The sequence below is a fragment of the Gossypium raimondii genome, chromosome 6 (genome assembly GCF_025698545.1).
Source record: "Gossypium raimondii isolate GPD5lz chromosome 6, ASM2569854v1, whole genome shotgun sequence".
NCBI classification, from domain to species: Eukaryota; Viridiplantae; Streptophyta; class Magnoliopsida; order Malvales; family Malvaceae; genus Gossypium; species Gossypium raimondii.
The window spans coordinates 49,834,967-49,860,390 of record NC_068570.1 but is presented as its reverse complement, the minus strand read 5'-3'; the positions used below and the strand labels follow the sequence as shown (position 1 = coordinate 49,860,390).

Sequence of the window (25,424 nt, the reverse complement as noted above, 5' to 3'; positions counted from 1 at the left end):
GTTATGTTTATGATTTTTGAATGAAATTAATTATAAATGTTCTAATTGTACGGTAATGCTCATAACCCTAATCTGTGACAGAAAGGGGTTAAGGGTGTTAGAATTTACGAAAATGAGGTTCTAAAACTGTGTTTTTCAGCACCAGTAAAAGTTGAATCATTACATATACCTTTAACCCAGCTTGGGCATGTGGTAATAAAGAAGTTATCAGAAGCCCCTCGTCTATAGATACCCCAAGGCACAACATAGAAAAGGGTACTCTTTTTTTCATTCTAAAACCCTTAACATAATATGCCCTCATCCCCCTTTTTATTCTACTACTTTCCGACTCTCCACCTTGTAAAGGTGAATCGACCTCCTCACCACCCCTACCTTCTCCACCCTTGTTGATATTTTGTATCAACACAATTTAAGAAATAGATAGACTCCATTATTTCTCTCTCTTGTAAAACCCTAACTCTCCATTTTTTTAATCTTTTCTATTCTCTTCAGAACCCTTTTTGCTATCTTTTATGATTATATTATTCTTCTAGTATAGTAAAAAAAACTAATCTTTACATAGTAATGTTACAAAAATTAATGTGTAATTTTTTTAATATGATTAGATTTTTTAGGGTAAACTACATCGCAAGTCACCCTAAAACGTCGTTCTTATTTTGGTCACTTTAATTTTTCTTATCAATTTAGTCACTCTAATTAAGATAATTGCTCGAATTGGTCACTTTCATTAAAAATTCTTTTAATCCACTAACGAATTGCTAATGTTGCATTTGTTTTTACTTTTGACTAAAATTAGGGACCTTTCAATAATTAGTCCAAAACAATATTTTTTTGGGTTTATTTGCTTCCGTCCTCAATGCCTAACTTTCTATAGAGGAGAGCTTTACAACTTTTGGGGAAGATTTTGATAATCTTTTGGAGTTTTATATGAATCTAAATCGGCTACCACCATCATCATTATCGAAATTTGAAAAGGAAAAAGTGAAAGAAGTTTATAATATTTGACGAAAATGATTGTTATCGGAATTGAAAATTGGTAAAAAAGGGAGAAACTTGAAGAAGAAGAGCTTAAAAGGTGATAGAAAGCTATAAATTTAAACTAACGCGACCTTCGTTGTCACCAAAACTCGAAAAAGAGCTTGTTAAACCATAAGAAGAAAAGCCTAATAAGGTAACAAAAAGGTATAAAATTAAACAAAAACAACCATTATCTTTATGGGAACCCGAAAAGGAGATCGGTAAACTCGAAAAAGAGCTTGAAAAGGTGATAGAAAGCTATCATCTTCTATCGAATAATCTATCAAGAGTTCACAATGCTGGGATTAATGAAGTAGAGAAATAAGTGTTGAATTTTAGTTGTTTTTCAAAAGGTTCATAGAAAGGTTCCTAACTTTAGTCAAAAATAAAAAAAAATACCACCTTAACAATAAGGTAATTAAAAAAATGGTAAACTACACCCATGGCCACTTTTGTTTACCTTAGGTTACGTTTTAGTCACTTATGTTTGAAATGTTACGTTTTAGTCATTTATGTTATCATGTTGTAACATTTTAGTCATTGAGCCATTAACCGTCGTTAATGGTGTAATGCGATAGTGACGTGGCACGTTAAATCATCATTTCAAACAAAATTTTAGGTTAAATTATACAATTGATCCCCATATTTTTTTCCTTTTAAGTAATTTAATTTTTTTCTTTTATGTTCTTTAAAATTTCGTCTTTTTTTTCCATTCTCTTTTGTTTCTCCTTTTATTTTCATACCTTTCCCATTTCTTTTAACATATTAGGAAGTCGAATTGGCAGTGAAAAAAGAAGTAGGAAGTCGACTGTCATCACCTATAACCAAAACCCATAAACCCATACCATGCTTCTTTCTTCACTACCAATTCGACTTCCTGGTATGTTAAAAGAAATAAAGAAGGTAGGAAAATAGTGGGAGAAGCAGAAGAGAATGGAAAATAAAGAAAAAGAAAGAAAGAAAGTTAAAAGAACATAAAAGAATTAAATTGCTCAAAACGAAAAATTATGGGGACCAATTGTATAATTTAACCTAAAGTTTTTGTTTGAAATGATAATTTAACGTGCCATGTCAGCTTACCATTACACCATTAACGATAATTAACGACTTAGTGACTAAAATGTTACAATATAATAACGTAAGTAACTAAAACGTAACATTTCAAACATAAGTGACTGAAATGTAACCTAAGATAAACAAAAGTGACCACGGGTGTAGTTTAGCTTTAAAAAAAATTATACAACAACCCTATTGCCATGTAATATAAGCTATTGTTTATTAAGTTGGGATGTTTAAAATGTAAAACATAGCTCGGAAGTGTTTTACGATTGCCTAAATTAGTGTGTAATTTAAAAGACTTACTCGCTCGGTCTGTTCTTTCTCTTTTTATTCGTGTTTTGAGTTTGTTTGGCTTTCCCCTAAGTTGCCGCCGCTGCCGCAGGATAGAATCTTCTCTTTCCCTCTCTTCCTAAGAAGTCTTGAAGAAGATAAGTAAATGGAATCCTTGAAGAGGAAGTCAGGTGAGGCGATATCCTCTGAGTCTCCTCCGCCGCCGCAGAAGAAGAAACATCACGGTGAAGACGTCTCACCGTTGGCGGAGGAAGCCTTCGGATGTGTCCATGATGTTTCATATCCTGAAGGTTATGTTCCTTCTGCTTCCTCTTTACAATTTCTAGCTGACTCTAAACCTGCCAAGGAGTTTCCTTTCACGCTTGACCCCTTTCAGTCTGAAGCTATCAACTGCCTCAATCGTGGCGAATCTGTCCTTGTAAGACATTCTTTTGTTCTTCTTGTTCTTTTCTTTCCCAACAAAGAAAGTAGAGAAAGTGAAATGCTAGTTTCAATACAGGTATCGGCACATACATCAGCAGGCAAAACTGTAGTAGCTTTATATGCAATTGCTATGTCTTTGCGGAATAATCAGCGTGTTATATATACTTCACCTATTAAGGCTCTCAGCAATCAGAAGTATAGGGAGTTTAAAGAGGAGTTTTCCGATGTCGGTTTGATGACTGGAGATGTTACAATTGACCCTAATGCTTCTTGTTTGGTTGGTACTTTACTTGCTTTCCGTCTCATATTACGTTTTCTCCTTTAGTATTTGATTTTTTTATATGTTCCCAACTGTTTGATTTTCAGGTGATGACCACGGAAATCTGGCGAAGTATGCAGTATAAAGGGTCCGAGATTATTCGTGAGGTGGCGTGGGTTGTTTTTGATGAAGTGCATTACATGCGTGATCGCGAGAGAGGTGTTGTCTGGGAAGAGAGTATTGTTATGGCACCGAAGAACTCTCGATTTGTATTTCTTTCAGCAACTGTACCTAATGCGAAGGAATTTGCTGATTGGGTGGCCAAGGTGGTTAATGTTTGCTTTAATTTATTCACCAACTTTCTACATGAATATAATTAATCAGTGCTCTTTAGCCAGCTTATCTGTTTTGAATAGCAGCCAACTTATTTTCATTTCTCTTAGTAGGGTATATTTGTAACATGTAAAAGCTTGGTGTTTTGTTTATCTTTTTCCCTCCATAAATCGAAAGTAGGAAAGTTTTCTTTGAGGAACTATGAGGAGAACAGTAAAAAATAAACTACATAAAACAACCCAGCACAAATCTGAAATTCTTGAGTTTAAATCTTATTATTAAAACATGATTTGAAAAAAAAAATTATTATAGTTAACATGATTGATGTTAGTTGCCTGTGACATATTTAGTCTTTCCATTGGTCAACCTTGATTCTACTATTTTGATCTTTGAGTGTGTAAGGTCTTGCCAGCGTAGACCCTATAGACTGGCTTGTTTGCTTTAGTCTATTAAGAGCGGTTTTAAGCTTGTTTATGGGTGATATGTTTTTTTCTCGACCCTGCTTTTTTGCAACTTTTAGTAAAGATTTAAGAAAATATATCAGAAGCATATTAACTTTGTGTTTTCATTTCCTTTAAAACGTTCCTGTGTGAGATACTAGTCCTAATCCTAATGATCCCTGCTTTTGATTTTTGTGAATGGATTTTGTACCTAGAAAGTGATTATGAATCTTGAGGACATTATAAACTTCTTTGTTTTTGAGTAGGATGCTTTTGGGATCAAGCACATAGATTTCATTGCTAGGTGGTTCTATAGATCATTAACTTTATAGCTTGTTTAATTGTTTAAATATGTCTGCTTATTGATTCTGTGGTTGCAGGTTCACAAACAACCATGTCACATAGTTTACACCGATTATAGGCCAACCCCTCTTCAGCATTATATTTTCCCTGCTGGAGGTGATGGTCTGTTTTTGGTGGTAGATGAGAAAGGAAAATTTCGGGAGGATAGCTTTCAGAAAGCTTTAAATGCACTAGTTCCTACAAGTGAAAGTGACAAGAAAAGAAATAATGGTAAATCACAAAATGGGTTAGTGATGGGAAAAGTTAGTGAACAAAGTGACATCTTCAAGTTGGTGAAAATGATCATTCAGCGACAGTACGATCCTGTAATAATTTTTAGCTTTAGCAAAAGGGAATGTGAATTTCTTGCGATGCAGGTGGGTCTCAAAAGAACCTTTTATTATTTGAATATGTATATTGTTGGTATAGGGAAGACATGGGTGGATGGCATGTCTTCTTTCCTCTTACAACCCAAAAGATCCCCAACTATTAGTATGTTTTAAAAAGAATCCTTGCTCAACATTGTGCTATACATAATGTTGGCAAGTTAGTATTATAAATATGCTATATAGTTATTAGACACCTACATCAAGTTTGGCTCAGTGGTTGTTGCTTATACAATAGACTGTTTTTGAGGTTCATTTCCTCCTTTTTTCTTATCCTAAATTTTTGTTTTTAAATTTCTTGATTTATTCCCTTTAGGCGCATGCACTGGTTTTTCTGTTGTTAGGTAATTTTTTTATTTCTTTTTATTATCTTAATTGTCTTGTTATTTTCTTATGTTTTTAATTTAGATGGCAAAGATGGATTTAAATGATGATGATGAGAAAGGAAATATAGAAACAGTCTTTTGGAGTGCCATGGATATGCTTTCCGATGATGATAAGAAGCTACCTCAGGCAAGTTGTTATTCCTGAAATCTGCAAGATGTGTTTGAATGTGAATTTAAAAATGGTTGCACCTGTAAGGTTGCAATTGAATATTTATGACCGTGTATCAAACTGTAATTTTATGATTATTGCCTGGTTACCTCCCAAATTGATAGCCACTTGTGTGGAAACCATTATCTTTTATTAGTTAGTTTTGACCATCAGTCCTTTGAGTTATAAACTGTTTGCAAATGTTGTATTTAGTTTGCAAAAGTTCCCATTTTCTACTTTTTATTGTCTATTTATTTAATTTTGCTTTTGGTTTTGAATTTGTAATTAGATATAAAAAAATTGGTATCAGAATCTTGTTGCAGAATTCTGATATCAAGCTTATTTACAAATATATTTTTTTGAATTATCTGTGGGTTTTTACAATCGCTTTTGAATACTGTGTTCCTGTGTGGAGCATTTACATTCCCATGTGATGGAAGCAATTTGAAAATTTGTTTTGGTTTTGATTGATTGATTTTTTGAAGTGTTGGTGTTAAACATGTTTTATGGTTTTTTGAAAAAAAGAGAAGAATAGTCAGAAAAGAACAGAGAAATGAAATGGAAACTCATCGGCATATGCATGGATGTGTTTTGACATGGAAAGTTATATTTTAGATTTAGATTCTATTCTGTTATGACCTGTAAATTTGTTTTGCTCAGATATTTGTTTTGCCTTTTATGAGATGCTTTTACAGGTGTCAAACATGTTACCGCTTTTGAAACGTGGAATAGGTGTGCATCATTCTGGTTTGCTTCCAATTCTAAAGGAAGTGATAGAGATATTATTTCAGGAAGGACTGATTAAGGTTGGGAATACACACTCAAGTTATATCTTAAAGTTAGTGCATATGTTCAAGGTTTAATGATTGACTGTAACATTATCGTATTAACTGGCTTAATTACTGAAGTTATGTACAGTTGTGGAATTTTCAGTTATCAGATTAAATTGATAACTAGCAGTGTGTTGGCTAGTTTGCATGCAGTCTTCTTTTGCTCAAAAAGTTTTACCCTTTGTTCACTGTACTATTCGTCTTTCTTGATTTTTCGCTGGAAGTTTATTGACTGTCTGTATTTGTTTCATATTAAAGTCTGAAAATTCGTGTCCTTCTGTTTTTATCTCGAGTTTTCCAAATGTTTTTGTTAAGGTGCTTTTGTATATCTGGAATCTGGTCATTGCATTAGTGGACATACTCACTTTACATCTGTAAAAAGTATGTAACTCCTTGACCTCCTTTTCCCCTGTGCTATTTATGATTTTCATTATCTTCAGTTTACTGAGTGTCTCATCATGAAAAATATCGCAAGACCGATATTGCTATACAATTTCCGAGAAACTTATGAATTTAGGTTGATTTGTATCTGTATGATGTTAAGCATCTCAGAAAATTGTATTTCTTATGTTACTGTATAAAAGAATCTCTTTTCCTATTTTTGGGCCATTCATTTTACTCTTAACATTTAATTGGAAAACAAAAACTGAAAATTTTCTTCAGTGTTTGTTTGCCACAGAGACCTTCAGTATTGGGCTAAACATGCCCGCTAAAACTGTCGTGTTTACAAATGTTCGTAAATTTGATGGGGACAAGTTTAGATGGATATCTAGTGGAGAATATATTCAAATGAGTGGCCGTGCTGGTCGTCGAGGAATTGATGCACGTGGAATATGCATTCTTATGGTGGATGAAAGGATGGAACCATCTACAGCTAAAATGATGCTCAAGGGAAATGCTGATAGTTTGAACAGGTATATTTGATCTATGAAAAACCTGTTTAAATTTCACTAATCCATATTTCCATGATTTGGTGGTCCTTTGGATTCAGGTTGCATTTCAAATAACATTCATGCTGCTGAACATTCATACATGAAACTTGTAGTTTATCCATGATGTCATATATGTGGACCTTTTTTCCTATTCCAAATGGAAATTTGCGAGCTCCCTATGACAATGCTGGAGGGACTTAGTTGTTTTCACCAAATCTGACAATGAAACTTCCTATGCTCGTGAGTCTAAGTTTGACTTCCTGGGCTTTGTTTAGTAGGAAAGATGGAAAAGGGGAAGCATAAAAAGGCCTGGAGAAATAGAAAATTGAAAAGGGGAATGAGTAGTTTGTTTCTTTTATTGGCATTATTAAAAGTGAGATCTTAGCTTTTCTTGCATTTAAACACCAACAGAACCTCCATAGTTTTATGGGCAACACCTGCTGGCGACAAATTTGCAAAATCAGTCCTTGTGGGAGTTCTTAACTTGGAAGAGGGATGAAAATATATTCTCTTTTAGGGGGAAAAATCCTTCTGAGCTGACTTAAGAGGATTTTGGTTGCAGGTAGCTTATAGTTGATGATCATATTTATTGATGGTAACTATATTTTTTTTTGTTGTAAATAACAATGATGTTTAACTCCTAATAAGCTAGGGCGTTATCATTGTGGGATGAGCGCTGACTGGTAAAAACTTGGTTTAGGATGGGAGTAGAGGATTTAAAGTGACTATTACCAGAATTATGACTTTTTCCATAATTAAAGAATTATGAATTTTTGTTAATTGCCGTTTCCATTTTGTTTCAGTGCCTTCCACCTAAGCTACAATATGCTATTGAATCAATTGCGCTGTGAAGAGGCTGATCCTGAAAGTATGCTTCGTAATTCATTCTATCAGTTTCAAGCTGATCGTTCAATTCCTGACCTTGAGGTCTGTTATTAGATTCCGAAACTTCTATAATTTGATGTTGATACCTTTGATTATTGTTCTCTGGTTTTTGAATATTCAAACTGTTTTTTAATAGTGGAGAGTAAAAATATAAGTTATTAGTTATTCTTGGAGAAAACGTTAGTTGTTAATCTTCAAAGCTTAAGCCAACAAATTGTATTGAATTGCTAGGCAGTTCAATTTGCTATGTTTCTCTAGTGATCAAAGGTATCTCCAATCTTTTACTGTCATTGGAATGTTAAGGGGCTAGAATTCTAAAGGAGAAAAAAAGCATACAATGGTACATAAGATGAAAGGATATAAATATCTAGTAATTGAAGAATCATCTTATTTAGTCGGGAAAGAGAGAAGAAAAAGATGGAATATTTATTTGGGAAAATAAGGTATCTAAAATTTAGATTCTGGTTGGTGATACTTTTGATAATATGTATGTATATTAAATAAAGCACATAGTAAGCAAAAGGTGAAAAATAGAAATATGAATAGAACACCTGAGGCAAATGGAGCTGACTTTGATATCAGCTATACCTCTGCTGTTCTAAGGCCTTGCCTTGTCTTGATAATGTAACTGATTTAATTGGTAGATTAAAATGACTCAATTTGTGTACGAACTAAATTTTTGGTTACTAAGTCGTATCTTTTTCCAGAACTCATTAAAAAGGGTCAAACTGCACCATGCATAATCTTGTGAAAAGCTGCGAAAGAAATTTATGCTGTGTTAACCATGAACATTCATTAATGTCTACAATTTAGAGAATGGTCTTGTAATAGTCATGAACTCTTTCAATGATGCAGACTAAACATGCTTAGGATTTCTTAGCCATTTAACTATTTCTAAAGCTATTCTTGATTATCTGATGCAAGTGGTTATAGTTGCAGAAGCATGTAAAGGCTCATGAACATGGGTTTGGTTCCATGATAATTAAAAACACTTTCTCTGATGAAAACCAAACATGCCCGCGATGTTTGAGATACTTAACTATTTTATAGCTGTTGTCAATTGATGCAAGATGTTGTATTGCAGAAACAAGTAAAGGCCCTTGAAGAAGAGAGGGATTCCATGATAATTGAAGAAGAAGATAGTTTGAGGAATTATTACAGTCTAACTCAGCAATACAAAAGTTTGAAGAATGATATTCGTGATATTGTGTTTTCTCCAAAGTATTGTTTACCCTATATGAAATCTGGCAGGCCTATCTGTATACAATGCATTGATGATGAAACATCTCCATCTTTCTCTGTTGAGGATCATGTTACCTGGGGTGTTTTAATGGACTTTCATAGGGTGAAAACTGTTACTGAAGGTGAGAACTCAAAGTTGATCCCTTGTAAGTTGTCAAAAAATGCCTTAACTCAAGTCCAAATTGTCACAGAAGTGTGAGATTCTTGATGCAGATGATGCCTGTAAAAGACCAGAAGATGCAAGTTATGCCCTTGATATTCTTACAAGATGTAATGTGAGCAAAGAAGGTGTTGGGAAGAAAAAAATTAAGATCGTCCCTTTGAAAGAGCCTGGAGAACCTCTTGTTGTTTCCATCCCTCTCTCTCAGGTCAAATCCATGAACTTCTTGCTTTATATATTCAGCCTTGTTGGCGTATGCCGAAAAGTTAATTTTTTTATAAAATTTATGTTTCTGTTTGAAGTATAAAACAGTTGTAGAGATAACATAAGCAAACATGACATTTTATTGAAGGGAAATATCATGGTAGACGCAATGTGCATATAATCCAAAATGTCCACTGGCCATCAGACATTCAATGTGTACTGAAAAAAGAAAGGATATATGTTCGAGTCTCATGTCCAATACATAAGCATACATTTATTGCCTTCCCCCACATTTCCTCGTGTTTTGCATGGTTATTTCTCTTCCCTGTGTTGAACACATACAATATATAGCTTGGCGTGCTTTAGGGAGAAAACTGCAGTAAATCAATAGAATTAAAGCTGAAACATGAGTAAGATAGAATTTGGAGCTCCAAAAACAATAGGGCTATCAGATCAGAACCTCCAGTTTCTGTCTTTTACTTGTTATCAGTAAATCTCTTTAATAGAGTCCTTTTAATGAGATTCAACTTTTTACTCTTAAATTGAATAAATTTAATTAATAAGTCTATTTAACAAATGTATTTAATGAAATTAAATTTCCTAATGATAAATTGGATAAAATCTTATGAAAACAAAAATGTTTACTATGACTATTTAAAAATATAGTGCACAACAATAGTAATTTTGTTTCTTTGTTAGTTAAGAACATTTTCTGTACTCATGCTTTTCTCATACATATTAAAGTGTTGAACCTTCTAGCTCTGGTAGAAGAATCTTGCTTTTCTGTTCCTTTTCCTCTTTTGTTGTTGCTTTTTTCATGAACAATATGCTAATTTGTTTTGTATTATCATTGGAATTTCTGATTATGATATTTGGAACTTCTCTTAAAAGAATTAGACATTCTTTATGCAACAAAGCAAACTGAATCTTCTATTAGGATTCAAAAGATTTGCTTCTACTTGAATTGGATTTTTCAGGTGTCAGCTTTGTAGCTAATTATTTTAGCATAAAAAGTTAGTATGAATATACGCCAAACTTATTTCTGTGGTCTTGCTGAATCTAATGTCCATCCAATGAGAGTATAATTTAATTTGTTATTTGCGCCTTGGACAGGTTACTAGTTTAAGTAGTGCACGCTTGAACATACCCAAAGATCTTCTGCCATTAGAAGCTCGTGAGAATGCCTTGAAGAAACTTTCTGAATTTATTTCTAGATATGCTACCGGAATGCCCCTGGATCCTGAAGAAATGGATGTATATGTTTGATTTTTTTCTTCATGATATTTTATGACGAAATACTTTATTTTGCTTTGTTCTTCCTATTATGTCTTCTTTCAGTTGCCATTAAATGATTTTTTTCCATTTTTTCAGATTCAAAGCAACTCATATAAAAAGGCTGTCCGTAGGTTGGAGGCATTAGAGAACCTCTTTGAAAAGCATGAAATTGCAAAATCCCCGCTTATTGAGCAAAAGCTTAAACTTTTGAACAGGAAGGAAGAGTTGACAGCCAGGATCAGATCAATTAAGAAAACAATGCGTTCTTCCACAGCCTTGGCTTTTAAAGATGAGCTTAAGGCCAGAAAACGGGTTCTAAGGAGGCTAGGGTAAAAAAACCATTTCTCTAAGCTTGCTTCACTTGTATTGCCAAAATTTTCTTATGGTTTCATAACTTGATAGTTGCTAAGGATTTGATTGCTTTTTGCCCTGGAGCTCTTTTTTATTGTTTCTTCAGTCTTAGAGACCAACACAAGATGACTGGCAGTTTTTTCTACAATCAAAATAAAGATCCTCCTTCCTCATTTTTCACATGATCAGGATACAACATCATTTCTCATCCTTTTTTCTCCCACCTTCTAAAGACATGTAAATTGAATATTGCTTTAACTTTTTGGTTGTAAATGCTCAATGATGCATGTAGTTTATTATGGATTTTTCTGTAGTTCTCATTTGTTCATGGCTGAAACAGTGTTTTTAGGGTGTTGCATCTTGGTGCCAGACAACGAATGTGGCTCGGACTCTCACCTAATTGAAGTTTCCTTAATTTTTAATTTTTTTAATTAACTGTACCTTTACTATTAAGAAAGGAGATAATATCAAACTCTCTTCTTCTCAATATTTATCATGTCTGTTGACCAAGAAAAGAAAATCTCTTTTGCATGTTTTCTAGGATAAACTGGAGCACTCTTTAGTGTTCATTAACATATTATATGTCTTAAGCTCTCTCTCTCTATACGCATTCAACAATAAGTACGTATACATATTGTGCTTTATGCCTGAAGAGAATATAAGGATTCTAGTGCCTAGTGCCCTTGACAACATTGTGGCCTTTAACTTAAAATTTCACCATATCCTTTTCTTCTTTTTTTTGTTATTACTTATTAATGGATAATGCTTCACAAAATTTAAGTTTGTTGCATAGACACCTATAATCTCTACGTTCTTTTTTTTTCTCTCTAAAATTGGATTTTATTGCAGATATATTACAAGTGATGATGTTGTTGAGTTGAAGGGCAAGGTTGCTTGTGAGATCAGTAGTGCTGATGAGTTGACTCTTACAGAGCTTATGTTCAGTGGTGTTCTGAAAGATGTAAAGGCAGAAGAAATGGTGTCTCTTCTCTCTTGTTTTGTTTGGCGGGAGAAGCTCCAAGATGCTGCAAAGCCCAGGGATGAATTAGAGCTGCTCTTTACACAACTACAAGATACTGCACGGAGGATTGCCAAAGTTCAGCTTGAGTGCAAGGTATACTATAAACTTCATCTCACAATCCCTTTTTATTTGTTTCCATTTTGCAATCCTGGTTTTGGATTTTGGAAAGCAAGTTAGATAAGACAAGAAAGTGGTTAGGGTTTGGAACCCAATTTTGGCTTACATGAGAATCGATGTCTGGTTCTGGGTCATGTTTCAGATATTTGGTCATCATGTAGGTGTACCACTAGGTTAGTTAGGGTCCTCTTTGGATATGACAAGAAACTGGCTGTGCATCCTTTTTTATCTTTTTTTGGTATAGCTGAACAAGGCCTGATGGGAGGGAGAATTAGACCCTGTACCTTGACCTTCCAGGAGGGTAATAACTGTCATTGTCGGGTTTCTATGAAGCAGGTCTTTTATTTTCTTGGTTGGAAGGAATATGTCCAAACTGTTCTGGGTTGTACTTGGTCTACCTTTGTAGTTGACCTCAACCAAGATCAGTTCTATAAGAACGGCGGTTGCAGTTCTGAATTAAGATGCCGGCTTAAGCTGTTTTAACTGTTTTGATCTATAACATTTGGAATAATTACACGTATTCCTAACTTTACTAGTTTTTAACTTTCAATCCTAAATGGTCAAACATTTAACAACAGTTAGGACTGGAATAGCAATTTTCAAATGTTTAGGACTGAGTTAAAAGTATGTACACGGTTGAGACTAAAAGTGTAATTATCCCTTATCATTTTAACTGATTCAAGCCAAGTTGCAAGAATTTTGGACAACAGCAATAACAGTAAATAATTAAGAATGCTTTTTTGGTTCTTTGAGTTCAGTACAGAGAACTAAAGCAGATGACTAAAGTAAAAGTGAAAGCAAAGAAGTACGGTTTCCAGGAGGATTATTATTTTTCTGTCAGAACTATACTAGTAATGATATTGGAGTGGTTTTCAGAAAATAGGAACAGCATATGGCCTAAGGCATGTCTGTTTGTCAGTCCAGACATAGGTCAAAAGAATTGCCAACACTTCCGTTTAGGAATGATCATTTTTTGATGTTTCCATTTTAGTGGGATTCAACGTGATTACACCTAAGCATGTAGTTTTACTGTTGTATTGCAAGAGAAGTAGTTGACTTGTAGTTAGTGTTTATTTTCAGGTTCAAATTGATGTAGAGAGCTTTGTAAGTTCATTTCGGCCTGATATTATGGAAGCTGTATATGCGTGGGCAAAAGGATCCAAGTTCTATGAGATTATGGAAATTACACAGGTTTTTGAGGGCAGCTTAATCAGAGCCATCAGACGACTGGAAGAAGTTCTTCAGCAGCTTATTTTAGCAGCCAGGTCTATTGGAGAGACAGCTCTCGAAACAAAATTTGAAGAGGCTGTCTCTAAGATTAAAAGAGACATAGTGTTTGCAGCATCTCTATACTTATAGTATAGTTCAGTTGCTGGAAAGGATCAAGGTTGTTAAATGGCAAGATGATCATCTTTGATGAAAATATTTTTTGTCAGTAAGCTGAGTGAAGCAAATGTGATCAAAGGAGAGGGAAAATTACCTACAAAGTAAATTGCACATTAATCTGCAAGTGGATGCCTTTTGCCTTGGGAGCTGTTTTTCTCTATACACTTTACACACAGCAGCCTATAACAGAAAACAGCATTGAAGGCGGCAAAGCAAGCAAGATTCTGAACCGATGTTGAGAAATAATTTCTCACAATCCCTAACCTTACATTTTACACAATGCACTAGGCTGTTCTATTGTTAGAGATACATGTTTTGTTTCCGATTCCAGTTTTTTTCCGTCATTTTTGGTGGAACTTAAGCTAAATTCTAGTTAAATTAGAGAAATTAGTTCACTAAAATTTTGCTGCAAGTTTGTTTAATGTTTTTATATATAATATATGAAGAAGGATTATTTTCTAGAGCTTGGCAGATCAACTATGAAAATAGTTGTAGTTACTTTTTAACCCTTTGCCCCCCTTCTTATATTAGGAGATGCCTTTATTCATTGTTTACTATCATCGAGCTAAATTTTCATTCGACGAAGCATTCTGTCAATTTTACCATCCTTTTTTAACATAGAATTTTCACAACCCATTTAGCTATTTCCGAGTTCCTTTAAACTGTAAAGGAACTATTTGAAAAACAGAACAAAAAATATAATAAGTCTAAAACCCATATAATACAATAACCTTATCGCTTATCTCCCAGGTTCGCAACATTCTTTTTGGGATAAGTGATTGTATTCGGACGTATCAACGTTTAGGATAGAAATTTTGCACAAAGTATGTTAAATAGGCTGTGTTTGTAAGTATGCGAGTTAGGTTGTAATATAGTTATAACGAAGTAGGTAAGTACTTCAAGAATTGTACCCAAGGGAGGCGAGCACTAAATTGATCTTAATCTAAGCACAAATAGAGCTAATTAGTATTTAAAATAAGTTATATTACGATTAAACATAAAGAAAGAGTTTTTAATAACTAAAGAAATAAATGAAAATAAATGAAAATTTTAGGAAATTTGCTATGGAAATTTAATCAAATTTGAGTATGGGTGACTAGCTCGCTTCGGTAATCATAACTAACTGTTGCTTTGGGTTTCTTGTTCAATCAACCAGTTGTTACCATAGTAAGATCTCTCGATCTTCCACTAGAATAACGAGTCAGCAAGAACTACTTTCTCTCGATCTCACAGTCCAGACTTGTTTGGGGTTAAGGTGTTCACAGATAGACCATACCAATTTTAGGTTAATTTCCACCTAAATGACTTCCAAGGGTCTTCAAGTCTAGGATTTAATTTCTTCCTTTCTCAAACAATTGATCCGCTAAGAAAACCTTGCACAACAATCAATTAACCATACCTCCACTCGCTAATCCCTCATAAGAGGATTAGTTCCCTATGAATCTTAAAAACATAATATACTTGATATGAAAGATGAACATTAATAGCAAATCAAGATACGAAGGTTAAAAAGAAGCCTAAATTGTATTGAGTTGAAGCACAAAATACACAAAGAGTTGATTGAGTTCCCCAAATTAGATATCCCGAAAAATGCAAAACAAAAAATAATCTAAAGCCTAAGAAAGAAGGAAAAACTAAAAACTGAAACTATAAAAAAATTATATAATATGAAAAACTGTCTATCTCAAGTGTTAAATGAGTCTATTTATAGAGTTAGGGTCACCGTCGTCCTCAACCCTAGATCAGTTGACGCTTTCGTGTTTAATATTTGATTGTGCAGATTAAAATGTCTGTAATACCCCCTACCTGTATTCGTCGCCGAAATAGAGTATGAGGCATTACCAGATTTTACCGAATTTTTTTTTTCAAGATAGATTTATCATATTCATAAGATAATTTCACCACATACCAAAACCAAAATTTGTTAGCCATACCAATGGCTAACCATACATTCATTTCACATTAACATCTAATTTACTAGCTTATACATGCCATTGATTTCCAAAATAAAGTTCCTTTATGTACCGAGATCTCGAGATTGATAGTGTGATGTGTCTCCGACTAAATCTGACCTCCGAACTCTTAACTCTACAAACAGGGGAAAAAGAAATAGGGTAAGCACTTTGTGCTTAGTAAGTTCACGCAACAAGAATTATACTTACCATACTTATACATCCATCATTTAATAACACAAGCACACATCCAATTCACATAAACATATACCTATCACATACAAACTCAACCTCATACAAATTCATTACAAAGATAAATGATTGATGAGCTCATCAATTCCATGATTTCCATTTCCTTGTTATTTTTCCAAATTTATTCCGTTGAACTACTTGAAATTTCGATGGATATTCAGGGGTACACCTAAGTGTACAAATCCGGGTCCGTCAATTCATATTCATGTGCGCATATTTCCATTTCAGAGAGCACACTCCATGAACCTCATCCTTACAATGGGATTACCGGTCGAGCTAAATCCTCAGAATATAAATTCACGAGTATTGTCGGGATTACGGTCCGGCTAAATCCTCACAACGACAATTACTCTAATGAGCTTGGATCTAAATTATCAGTCCAAGCTAAATTGCACCTAATTCAGATTACCCATCCGGGCTAAATCCATTTTCCACATATTCTTCTAAGGGCTATATCAGGATAGGATCACCGGTCCGGGCTACATCCTTTTTACCGTCAATTCCTTTTCAGAGATCCATCAAATTTTCCTTTCATTCAACCGGGATTTATTTCCTCTTTTCATCAAGAATATCAATACTTCATCAATTATCATACAATAAACATCCAACTCATATTCACAACAATAATAAACATTTCAAGCATTTAAGGATATAATTCAAGTTACACGAACTTACCTCGACTGTTCGTAAACAAAAATCTACTAATCCCGAACTTTTTCTTTTCCTCGATCTTGCTTCGTATTTGAATTTTCCGGATCTAAATAAATAAATTTAATCATTAATCTAATACATTTCATGTTCATATGTAACTTTCTCTACAATTCCATTATTATTTATAGTGCAGTCAAAGCTGCCTCACTGAGTCACAGTCACTAAATTATTTATATCTTGAGGTACGGAACTCCAAATTAAGATCCGTTAATTTTCTCTGAAACTAGACTCATATATATTCTTAACATAAAAATTTCAGAATTTTTGGTTTAGCCAATAAGTACAGTTTATTCTTTAAAGTTTCCCCTGTTTCACTGTATGACAGTTCTGACCCCTCTTCACTAAAAATTAATTATCTCACTGTACAGAATTAGGATGATGCTTCCCTTTATTTCTTCAGAAAATAGACTCATTAAGGATTCTAAGCATAGAAATTATAACTCATAATCATTTTTTTACAATTTTTAATGATTTTCCAAAGTCAGAACAGGGGAACCTGAATTCATTCTGACCTTGTCTCACAAAATCTATTATATCTCATGATTTACAATTCCATTGCTTACACCGTTTCTTTTATAAGAAACTAAACTCAATAAGCTTTAATTTCATATTTTATTCATCCTCTAATTCGATCACTACAATTTTTGGTGATTTTTCAAAGTTAGACTACTGCTGCTGTCCAAAACTGTTTTTGTGTTTGATGTTAATTACTATTTTTCCCCTAAGCTTTCAACAATGATAATTTCGTCCCTGATCAATTAACCTCTCAATTGAGCTGATTTTTCTCAATCAGCACTTTATTATATCACTTTAAACTACCTTATAACCTTTGGAAATCAGAATTTCAGCACTAAACTTTAATTCCAAACTTTTTCACAATTAGGTCCTACAAATCAATTTCTATTGGAATTACCTAATAAAATCATCTCACAAACAAATTAAAGCTTCAATTTCATCCTATTTCCTCATAAAATTCCAGCACATATTCATATCAACTTTCAATATCATTCATAAAATCAAAACTAATGAATTTAGTAATAGGACCTAGTTGTAAAAGTCTTAGAAACACAAAAATTACAAGAAAAAGGCAATAATTAACTCACTTGGTGCAAAAATTATGAAAAACCAGCTTGAAGAAACCCTTAGGACGTTTTTTGGCTGATGAGAGTGCAGAAAAATAAAGAAAAATCTAGATAATTCCACTTTAGTCCTAACTTTTAAAGCAAATTTTATAATATTCCAATTTTACCCTTATTTCTTCAATTCTCCTGATTTTTCTCAGCGTATGCCGCCCAAAATATCTCCTTTTGGGGTTATTTGCAATTTATGCCCCTCCTCATTTCACAATTGAGCTATTTAATCCTCTAGTAACTTTTACACATTTTCAATTTAGTCCTTTTACTTAATTGACTACCCAAACATTAAAATTTTCTAACGAAATTTTAATACCATATTACTAACACTTCATAAATATTTATAAAAATATTTTTGACTCGTTTTTACGAGATCGAAGTCTCGATATCTTATTTTTACCTAATTTCTTCAATAATTTCTTTGTCTAACTAACCGCTTAATCAGTAAAATTTTTCTATCGATATTTTCTTACGATTTTTTCCTATCGTATCAATATTCATGCAAAAATATTAAAATAAATTTCTCTTCAAATTGGATTTGTGGTTACGAAACCACTATTCCGATAATTTTGAATTTGGGCCATTACAACTCTCCCCCCTTTAAGGATTTTCGTCCTCGAAAATCTTACCAGTAAAGAGATTCGGGTATTGTTTTCTCATTGCCTCCTCCGGTTCCCATGTCGCTTCCTCTATCCCGTGCTTTTGCCATAATACTTTCACCAAATTTATCTTTTTATTTCTAAGCTCCTTTGTTTCCCGTGCCAATATCTTGACCGGTTCTTCGTTGTAAGTCATATCCGGCTGAATCTCCACTTCTGTTGGAGAAATAACATGTGAAGGATCTGATCGATACCGTCGTAGCATAGACACATGAAAAACATTATGAATTCTATCGAGTTCCGGTGGTAACGCCAATCGATAAGCGACTGGTCCAATTCTTTCTATGATTTCATATGACCCGATAAATCTTGGACTCAATTTACCCTTTCGACTGAACCGGACAACTTTCTTCCAAGGAGACACTTTTAAGAATACCTTATCACCCACCTAAAATTCAATCTCTTTTCGTTTAAGATCAGCATATGATTTCTGACGATCGGAAACTGCTTTTAGACTATCTCGAATCACCTTGACTTTTTCTTCTGTTTCCCGAATCAAATCAACCCCGTGGATTTTCTTTTCACTGAGCTCTGTCCAATATAACGGTGTTCTACATTTTCTACCATACAAAGCTTCATACGGAGCCATTTTAATACTGGACTGATAACTATTATTATAAGCAAATTCAATCAAAGGTATATACTTCTCCCAATTACCTTCAAACTCTAATATACAACATCGGAGCATATCTTCCAAGACTAATTACACGCCAGATTGGCCATCCGTCGAGGATGAAATGCGATCTTGAAATACAACTGAGTACTCAAGGCTTCTTGCAATTTGTCCCAGAAACGAGATGTAAACCGGGGATCTCTATCTGATATAATGGAGATTGGCACTCCATGTAGCCTGACAATCTCAGACATATACAGTTCAGCCAATTTATCTAGAGAATAATCCATACGTACCGGGATAAAATGTGCTGATTTTGTTAATCGATCAACGATCACCCAAATGGCATCTTTCTTCTTCGGAGACAATGGTAATCTGGACACAAAATCCATAGTAATTCTTTCCCATTTCCATTCTGGTATAGTAATTGGCTGTAACAATCCTGAAGGTACCTGATGTTCTGCTTTGACCTGTTGACATATCAGACATCTTGATACAAACTCAGAAATATCACGTTTCATACCTGGCCACCAGTACATTTTCTTCAAATTATTATACATTTTATTACCTCCCGGATGTACGGACATAACACCACTGTGTGCCTCGTGTAAAATCTTCTGTACTAGCTCTGAATTCTTTGGTACACATACTCTGCCTTTGAATAATAAACAACCATTAGTCCCAATCTGAAATTCTAAATCATTACCTGACTCACATTGCATCCGTTTAGCCTGTAGCTTCTCATCATTTTTCTAAGCTTCATATATTTGTTGTAGAAATGTCAGTTTAACTCTTAACTCAGCTACGACTGAACCATCATCAACCAAAGATAATCGGGCATTCATAGCTCGTAAAGCAAACAGAGATTTTCGACTCAGAGCATCAGCTACAACATTAGCCTTACCCGGATGGTAATCAATAACCAAATCATAGTCTTTTATCGCCAAGTCACCGCATTGCCTCAAATTCAAATCTTTCGTGTCATCAAATATTTTAGACTTTTATGATCGGTATAAATATGACATTTCTCACCATACAAATAATGCCGCCATATTTTAATGCAAATACAATAGCACTAATTCAAGATCATGCACCGGGTAATTTCTTTCATGTGGCTTAAGTTGTCTCAAGCATAGGCTATAACTTTACCTTCTTGCATCAAAACACAACCTAAACCATTTAATGATGCATCACTATAAATAATAAATTCTTTACCCGATTCAAAGTTGTACCAACACAGTGCTTTCGTCAACAAATCTTTCAATCGGTCGAAACTCCTCTGGTATTCATCAGTCCACTCGAATTTAACATCTTTCTGTAATAAACGGGTCATCGGAGAAGCTATCATAGAGAACCCCTGTACAAATCTCCGATAATAACCACTAAACCCAAGAAACTTCTAACTTCAGATACATTTTCGGTGGACTCCAATTGACAATAGTGAAATTTTACTCGGATCTACTCGATGCCTTCATGGATACAATATGTCCAAGAAAACCCACTTCTCAAGCCAAAATTCACATTTACTGAATTTAGCATATAGCTGCTTTTCTCGCAGAGTTTGCAACACAATTCTCAAATGTTCTGCATGCTTATTTTCATCTCGGGAATAGACCAGGATATCATCAATAAAAACTACCACAAACCTGTCTAAGTACGGTCTGAATATCTGATTCATCAGGTCCATAAATACTGCAGGTGCATTAGTCAGCCCAAACGGCATAACCAAAAACTCGTAATGCCCATACCTGGTTCTAAAAGCTGTCTTCGGTACATCTGACTCCTTTACCCGTAACTGATAGTAGCCCGATCGGAGATCAATCTTTGAAAATACAGTGGCACCCTTCAACTGGTGAAACAGATCATCAATCCGAGGCAATGGGTACTTATTCTTTATAGTGACTTTGTTGAGCTGTCGGTAGTCGATACATAATCTTAAGGACCCGTCCTTCTTCTTCACAAATAGAACTGGAGCACCCCAAGGTGAATGACTCGGTCAAACAAAACCCCTATCAACAAGTTCTTGCAACTGTGTCTTTAACTCCTTTAATTCCGTAGGAGCCATACGATACGGAGCTATGGAAATTGGAGTAGTTCCCGGAATCAGATCTATAGAAAATTCCACTTCTCTTTCTGGTGGCAACCCCGGTAATTCCTCTGGAAATACATCAGAAAATTCACATACAACTGGCACTGCCTGTATCTTTGACTCGGATACCTTAGTGTCTAACACATATGCCAAATAAGCATCACACCCTTTTCTGATACACCTCGAGTGTCATCATCGAAATCACATTAGATAATTCCTCCGTCATTCGATTTAACCCAAGTAATTCTCCATTCGGACACTTGAACAATATATTTACATTTACAATTTACTATCGCATCATCTTTGAGTTAGCCAATCCATACCCAATATCACATCGAACTCATCAAAAGGAGTAACATCAAGTCACCGAGAAACAATAACCTCTTACCATCAGTGGACAATTTTTACAAATTTTATCCACTAATACAAATTGGCCCAGGGGGTTCGAGACTTTAACCACAAATTCATGAGGTTCAATAGATAAATTTTAACAAGTGCAAGTTTAACACATATATATGAATGCGTAGAACCGGGATCAATCAATGCGATTATATCAAGATCAAGTAAAGAAAATGTACCAGTAATAACATCATGTGTTGAGGCCTCTTCTCTAGCACGAATGGCATATGTCCTAGCAGGTGCTCGTGCCTCAGGCCTGCCTGCAGTATCTTTCGTAGTTCCTCGACTACCACTGACATCACCAAATGGTCGAGGTGGTCTACCCCTCGAAACTGGATTACTCGGCCTCGATGTCTGTTCAACTTCTTTTTCACCTCTTTCTGGACAATCTCTGAGGAAATGATCGAAAGAACCACATCGGTAACAAGCCCCGTTCTTTGATCGGCATTCACCAAAATGAAGTTTATTATAGTACTGACATCTCGGCTTAGGGGTGCCAACACTGCCAACACTGGTCACTGATGGAGTGGAAGGTCTTGGATTAGTGCGTTGAAAACCTCTCTCTCTACCCGAATACCCAGTGGCTGAGGTAGAACGATCCTGGTATTTCTTCAGTTTCTTTGAAGCAGAAAACTGGGATTTTTCCATTGATCTTTTACTGAAAACCCGAGCTTCTCTTTCAGCTTGTTTCTTTTCTTTGCTCAATTCTTCTGCTTTATAAGCTCGCTCTGCCAATGTATCAAACTCTCGAATTTCAAGAATTCCAATCAGTAGCTTAATTTCTTCATTCAACCCTTCTTCAAATCATTTGCACATTTCAGCCTCTGACTGTACCCATTCCCGAGCATATTTACTCAATCGGAAAAATTCTCTTTCATACTCAGATACCGATCTGTTGCCCTGTTTCAGCTCAAGAAATTCTTTTCTCTTCTGATCAAGGAACCTCTGACTGACATATTTCTTTCTGAACTCAGTCTGAAAGAATTCCCATGTAATTTCTTCTTTTGGAACAACTGAAACTTTTGTATTCCACCAGTGATAAGCTGTATCTTTTAGCAATGATACTGCACATTTCAGACACTCTTCTGGTGTGCAAGATAATTCTTCCAAAACCCGAATAGTATTCTCTAACCAAAACTCAGCCCGTTCGGGATCATCATCAACTGCAGCTCTGAATTCTTCTGCCCCATATTTTTTGATTTTATCAACTGGAGCTTTCCCTTTTCGGATAGATTCAGTACCTGTACCCTGTAGAATCTCAGGAACCGGTGGAGGAGGAGGAGGAGCTTGAGCTTGCTGCACTACAGGGTTAGTTCTTATATACTGAGCAAACCATTCATTCATCATTTGATAGAAGGCCATTTTAGCCTCTTCACTTTGGTCCCTTGTCTCGGACCTTCTACTACTAGTAGCTTCAACTTCTCTTTGTTCTGAAGCCGGAGCATGACTCCCGGCTTCCTCAGGTTGAGCTCGGTCGGAAGACATTTACTATAAGAAAATCACATTTTAAATGGTCAGGAGATATCACACTATCAATAATAATTTAAATGGCATGAATAGCTAATCTCATATTTGCTATGTCGGTCCGAGAATCGGCTAAACTGTAGCTCTGATACCAACAAATGTAATACCCCCTACCCGTATTCGTCGCCGAAATAGAGTATGAGGCATTACCAGATTTTACCGAATTTTTTTTTCAAGATAGATTTATCATATTCATAAGATAATTTCACCACATACCAAAACCAAAATTTGTTAGCCACACCAATGGCTAACCATACATTCATTTCACATTAACATCTAATTTACTAGCTTATACATGCCATTGATTTCCAAAATAAAGTTCCTTTATGTACCGAGATCTCGAGATTGATAGTGTGATGTGTCTCCGACTAAATCCGACCTCCGAACTCTTAACTCTACAAACAGGGGAAAAAGAAACAGGGTAAGCACTTTGTGCTTAGTAAGTTCACGCAACAAGAATTATACTTACCATACTTATACATCCATCATTTAATAACACAAGCACACATCCAATTCACATAAACATATACCTATCACATACAAACTCAACCTCATACAAATTCATTACAAAGATAAATGATTGATGAGCTCATCAATTCCATGATTTCCATTTCCTTGTTATTTTTCCAAATTTATCCCGTTGAACTACTTGGAATTTCGATGGATATTCAGGGGTACACCTAAGTGTACAAATCCGGGTCCGTCAATTCATATTCATGTGCGCACATTTCCATTTCAGAGAGCACACTCCCGCGAACCTCATCCTTACAGCGGGATTACCAGTCCAGGCTAAATCCCCTGTAATATAAACTCACAGAGTATTGTCGGGATTACCAGTCCAGGCTAAATCCCCTGCAACGACAATTACTCTAATGAGTTTGGATCTGAATTATCAGTCCAGGCTAAATTCAGACCCTAATTCGGATTACCCGTCCGGGCTAAATCCATTTTCCACATATTCTTCGGGAGGGCTATATCAGGATAGGATCACCGGTCCGGGCTACATCCTTTTTACCGTCAATTCCTTTTCAGAGATCCATCGAATTTTCCTTTCATTCAACCGGGATTTATTTCCTCTTTTCATCAAGAATATCAATACTTCATCAATTATCATACAATAAACATCCAACTCATATTCACAACAATAATAAACATTTCAAGCATTTAAGGATATAATTCAAGTTACACGAACTTACCTCGACAATTGTTCGTAAACAAAAATCTACTAATCCCGAACTTTTTCTTTTCCTCGATCTTGCTTCGTATTTGAATTTTCCGGATCTAAATAAATAAATTTAATCATTAATCTAATACATTTCATGTTCATATGTAACTTTCTCTACAATTCCATTATTATTTATAGTGCAGTCAAAGCTGCCTCACTGAGTCACAGTCACTAAATTATTTATATCTTGAGGTACAGAACTCTAAATTAAGATCCGTTAATTTTCTCTGAAACTAGACTCATATATATTCTTAACATAAAAATTTCAGAATTTTTGGTTTAGCCAATAAGTACAGTTTATTCTTTAAAGTTTCCCCTGTTTCACTGTATGACAGTTCTGACCCCTCTTCACTAAAAATTAATTATCTCACTGTACAGAATTAGGATGATGCTTCCCTTTATTTCTTCAGAAAATAAACTCATTAATGATTCTAAGAATAGAAATTATAGCTCATAATCATTTTTGTACAATTTGTAATGATTTTCCAAAGTCAGAACAGGGGAACCCGAATTCATTCTGACCTTGTCTCACAAAATCTATTATATCTCATGATTTACAATTCCATTGCTTACACCGTTTCTTTTATAAGAAACTAAACTCAATAAGCTTTAATTTCATATTTTATTCATCCTCTTATTCGATCACTACAATTTTTGGTGATTTTTCAAAGTTAGACTACTGCTGCTGTCCAAAACTGTTTTTGTGTTTGATGTTAATTACTATTTTTCCCCTAAGCTTTCAACAATGATAATTTCGTCCCTGCTCAATTAACCTCTCAATTGAGCTGATTTTTTCTTAATCAACACTTTATTATATCACTTTAAACTACCTTATAACCTTTGGAAATCAGAATTTCAGCACTAAACTTTAATTCCAAACTTTTTCACAATTAGGTCCTACAAATCAATTTCTATTGGAATTACCTAATAAAATCATCTCACAAACAAATTGAAGCTTCAATTTCATCCTATTTCCTCATAAAATTCCAGCACATATTCATATCAACTTTCAATATCATTCATAAAATCAAAAACTAATGAATTTAGTAATAGGACCTAGTTGTAAAAGTCTTAGAAACACAAAAATTACAAGAAAAAGGCAAGAATTAACTCACTTTGTGCAAAAATTATGAAAAACCAGCTTGAAGAAACCCTTAGGACGTTTTTTGGCTGATGAGAGTGCAGAAAAATAAAGAAAAATCTAGATAATTCCACTTTAGTCCTAACTTTTAAAGCAAATTTTGTAATATTCCAATTTTACCCTTATTTCTTCAATTCTCCTGATTTTTCTCAGCGTATGCCGCCCAAAATATCTCCTTTTGGGGTTATTTGCAATTTATGCCCTCCTCATTTCACAATTGAGCTATTTAATCCTCTAGT

The 25,424-nt window shown here is 34.6% G+C and overlaps 1 protein-coding gene across 1 annotated transcript; it reads left to right on the top strand.

Annotated features, from left to right (window-relative positions):
• The first annotated feature begins 2,341 nt into the window (after window positions 1-2,341).
• LOC105773245 (DExH-box ATP-dependent RNA helicase DExH9) lies at window positions 2,342-13,948 on the top strand. Its single transcript, XM_012594970.2, has 14 exons — window positions 2,342-2,785; window positions 2,867-3,067; window positions 3,157-3,375; window positions 4,203-4,541; window positions 4,959-5,063; window positions 5,780-5,890; window positions 6,578-6,828; window positions 7,650-7,773; window positions 8,816-9,095; window positions 9,187-9,341; window positions 10,451-10,591; window positions 10,709-10,941; window positions 11,813-12,077; window positions 13,182-13,948. The coding sequence occupies exons 1-14, from the start codon at window positions 2,513-2,515 to the stop codon at window positions 13,458-13,460; spliced, it is 2,976 nt and encodes a 991-aa protein (XP_012450424.1). The 5' UTR covers window positions 2,342-2,512; the 3' UTR covers window positions 13,461-13,948.
• The last annotated feature ends 11,476 nt before the right edge of the window (window positions 13,949-25,424 follow it).

What these genes read in the sequence shown, in the direction of transcription:
- LOC105773245 (XM_012594970.2), top strand. Translation starts at nt 2,513, where the DNA reads ATGGAATCCTTGAAGAGGAAGTCAGGTGAGGCGATATCCTCTGAGTCT. An exon ending in ATCGTGGCGAATCTGTCCTT is followed by an intron (nt 2,786 to 2,866) that starts GTAAGACATTCT and finishes GTTTCAATACAG; the next exon opens with GTATCGGCACATACATCAGC. An exon ending in ACCCTAATGCTTCTTGTTTG is followed by an intron (nt 3,068 to 3,156) that starts GTTGGTACTTTA and finishes TTTGATTTTCAG; the next exon opens with GTGATGACCACGGAAATCTG.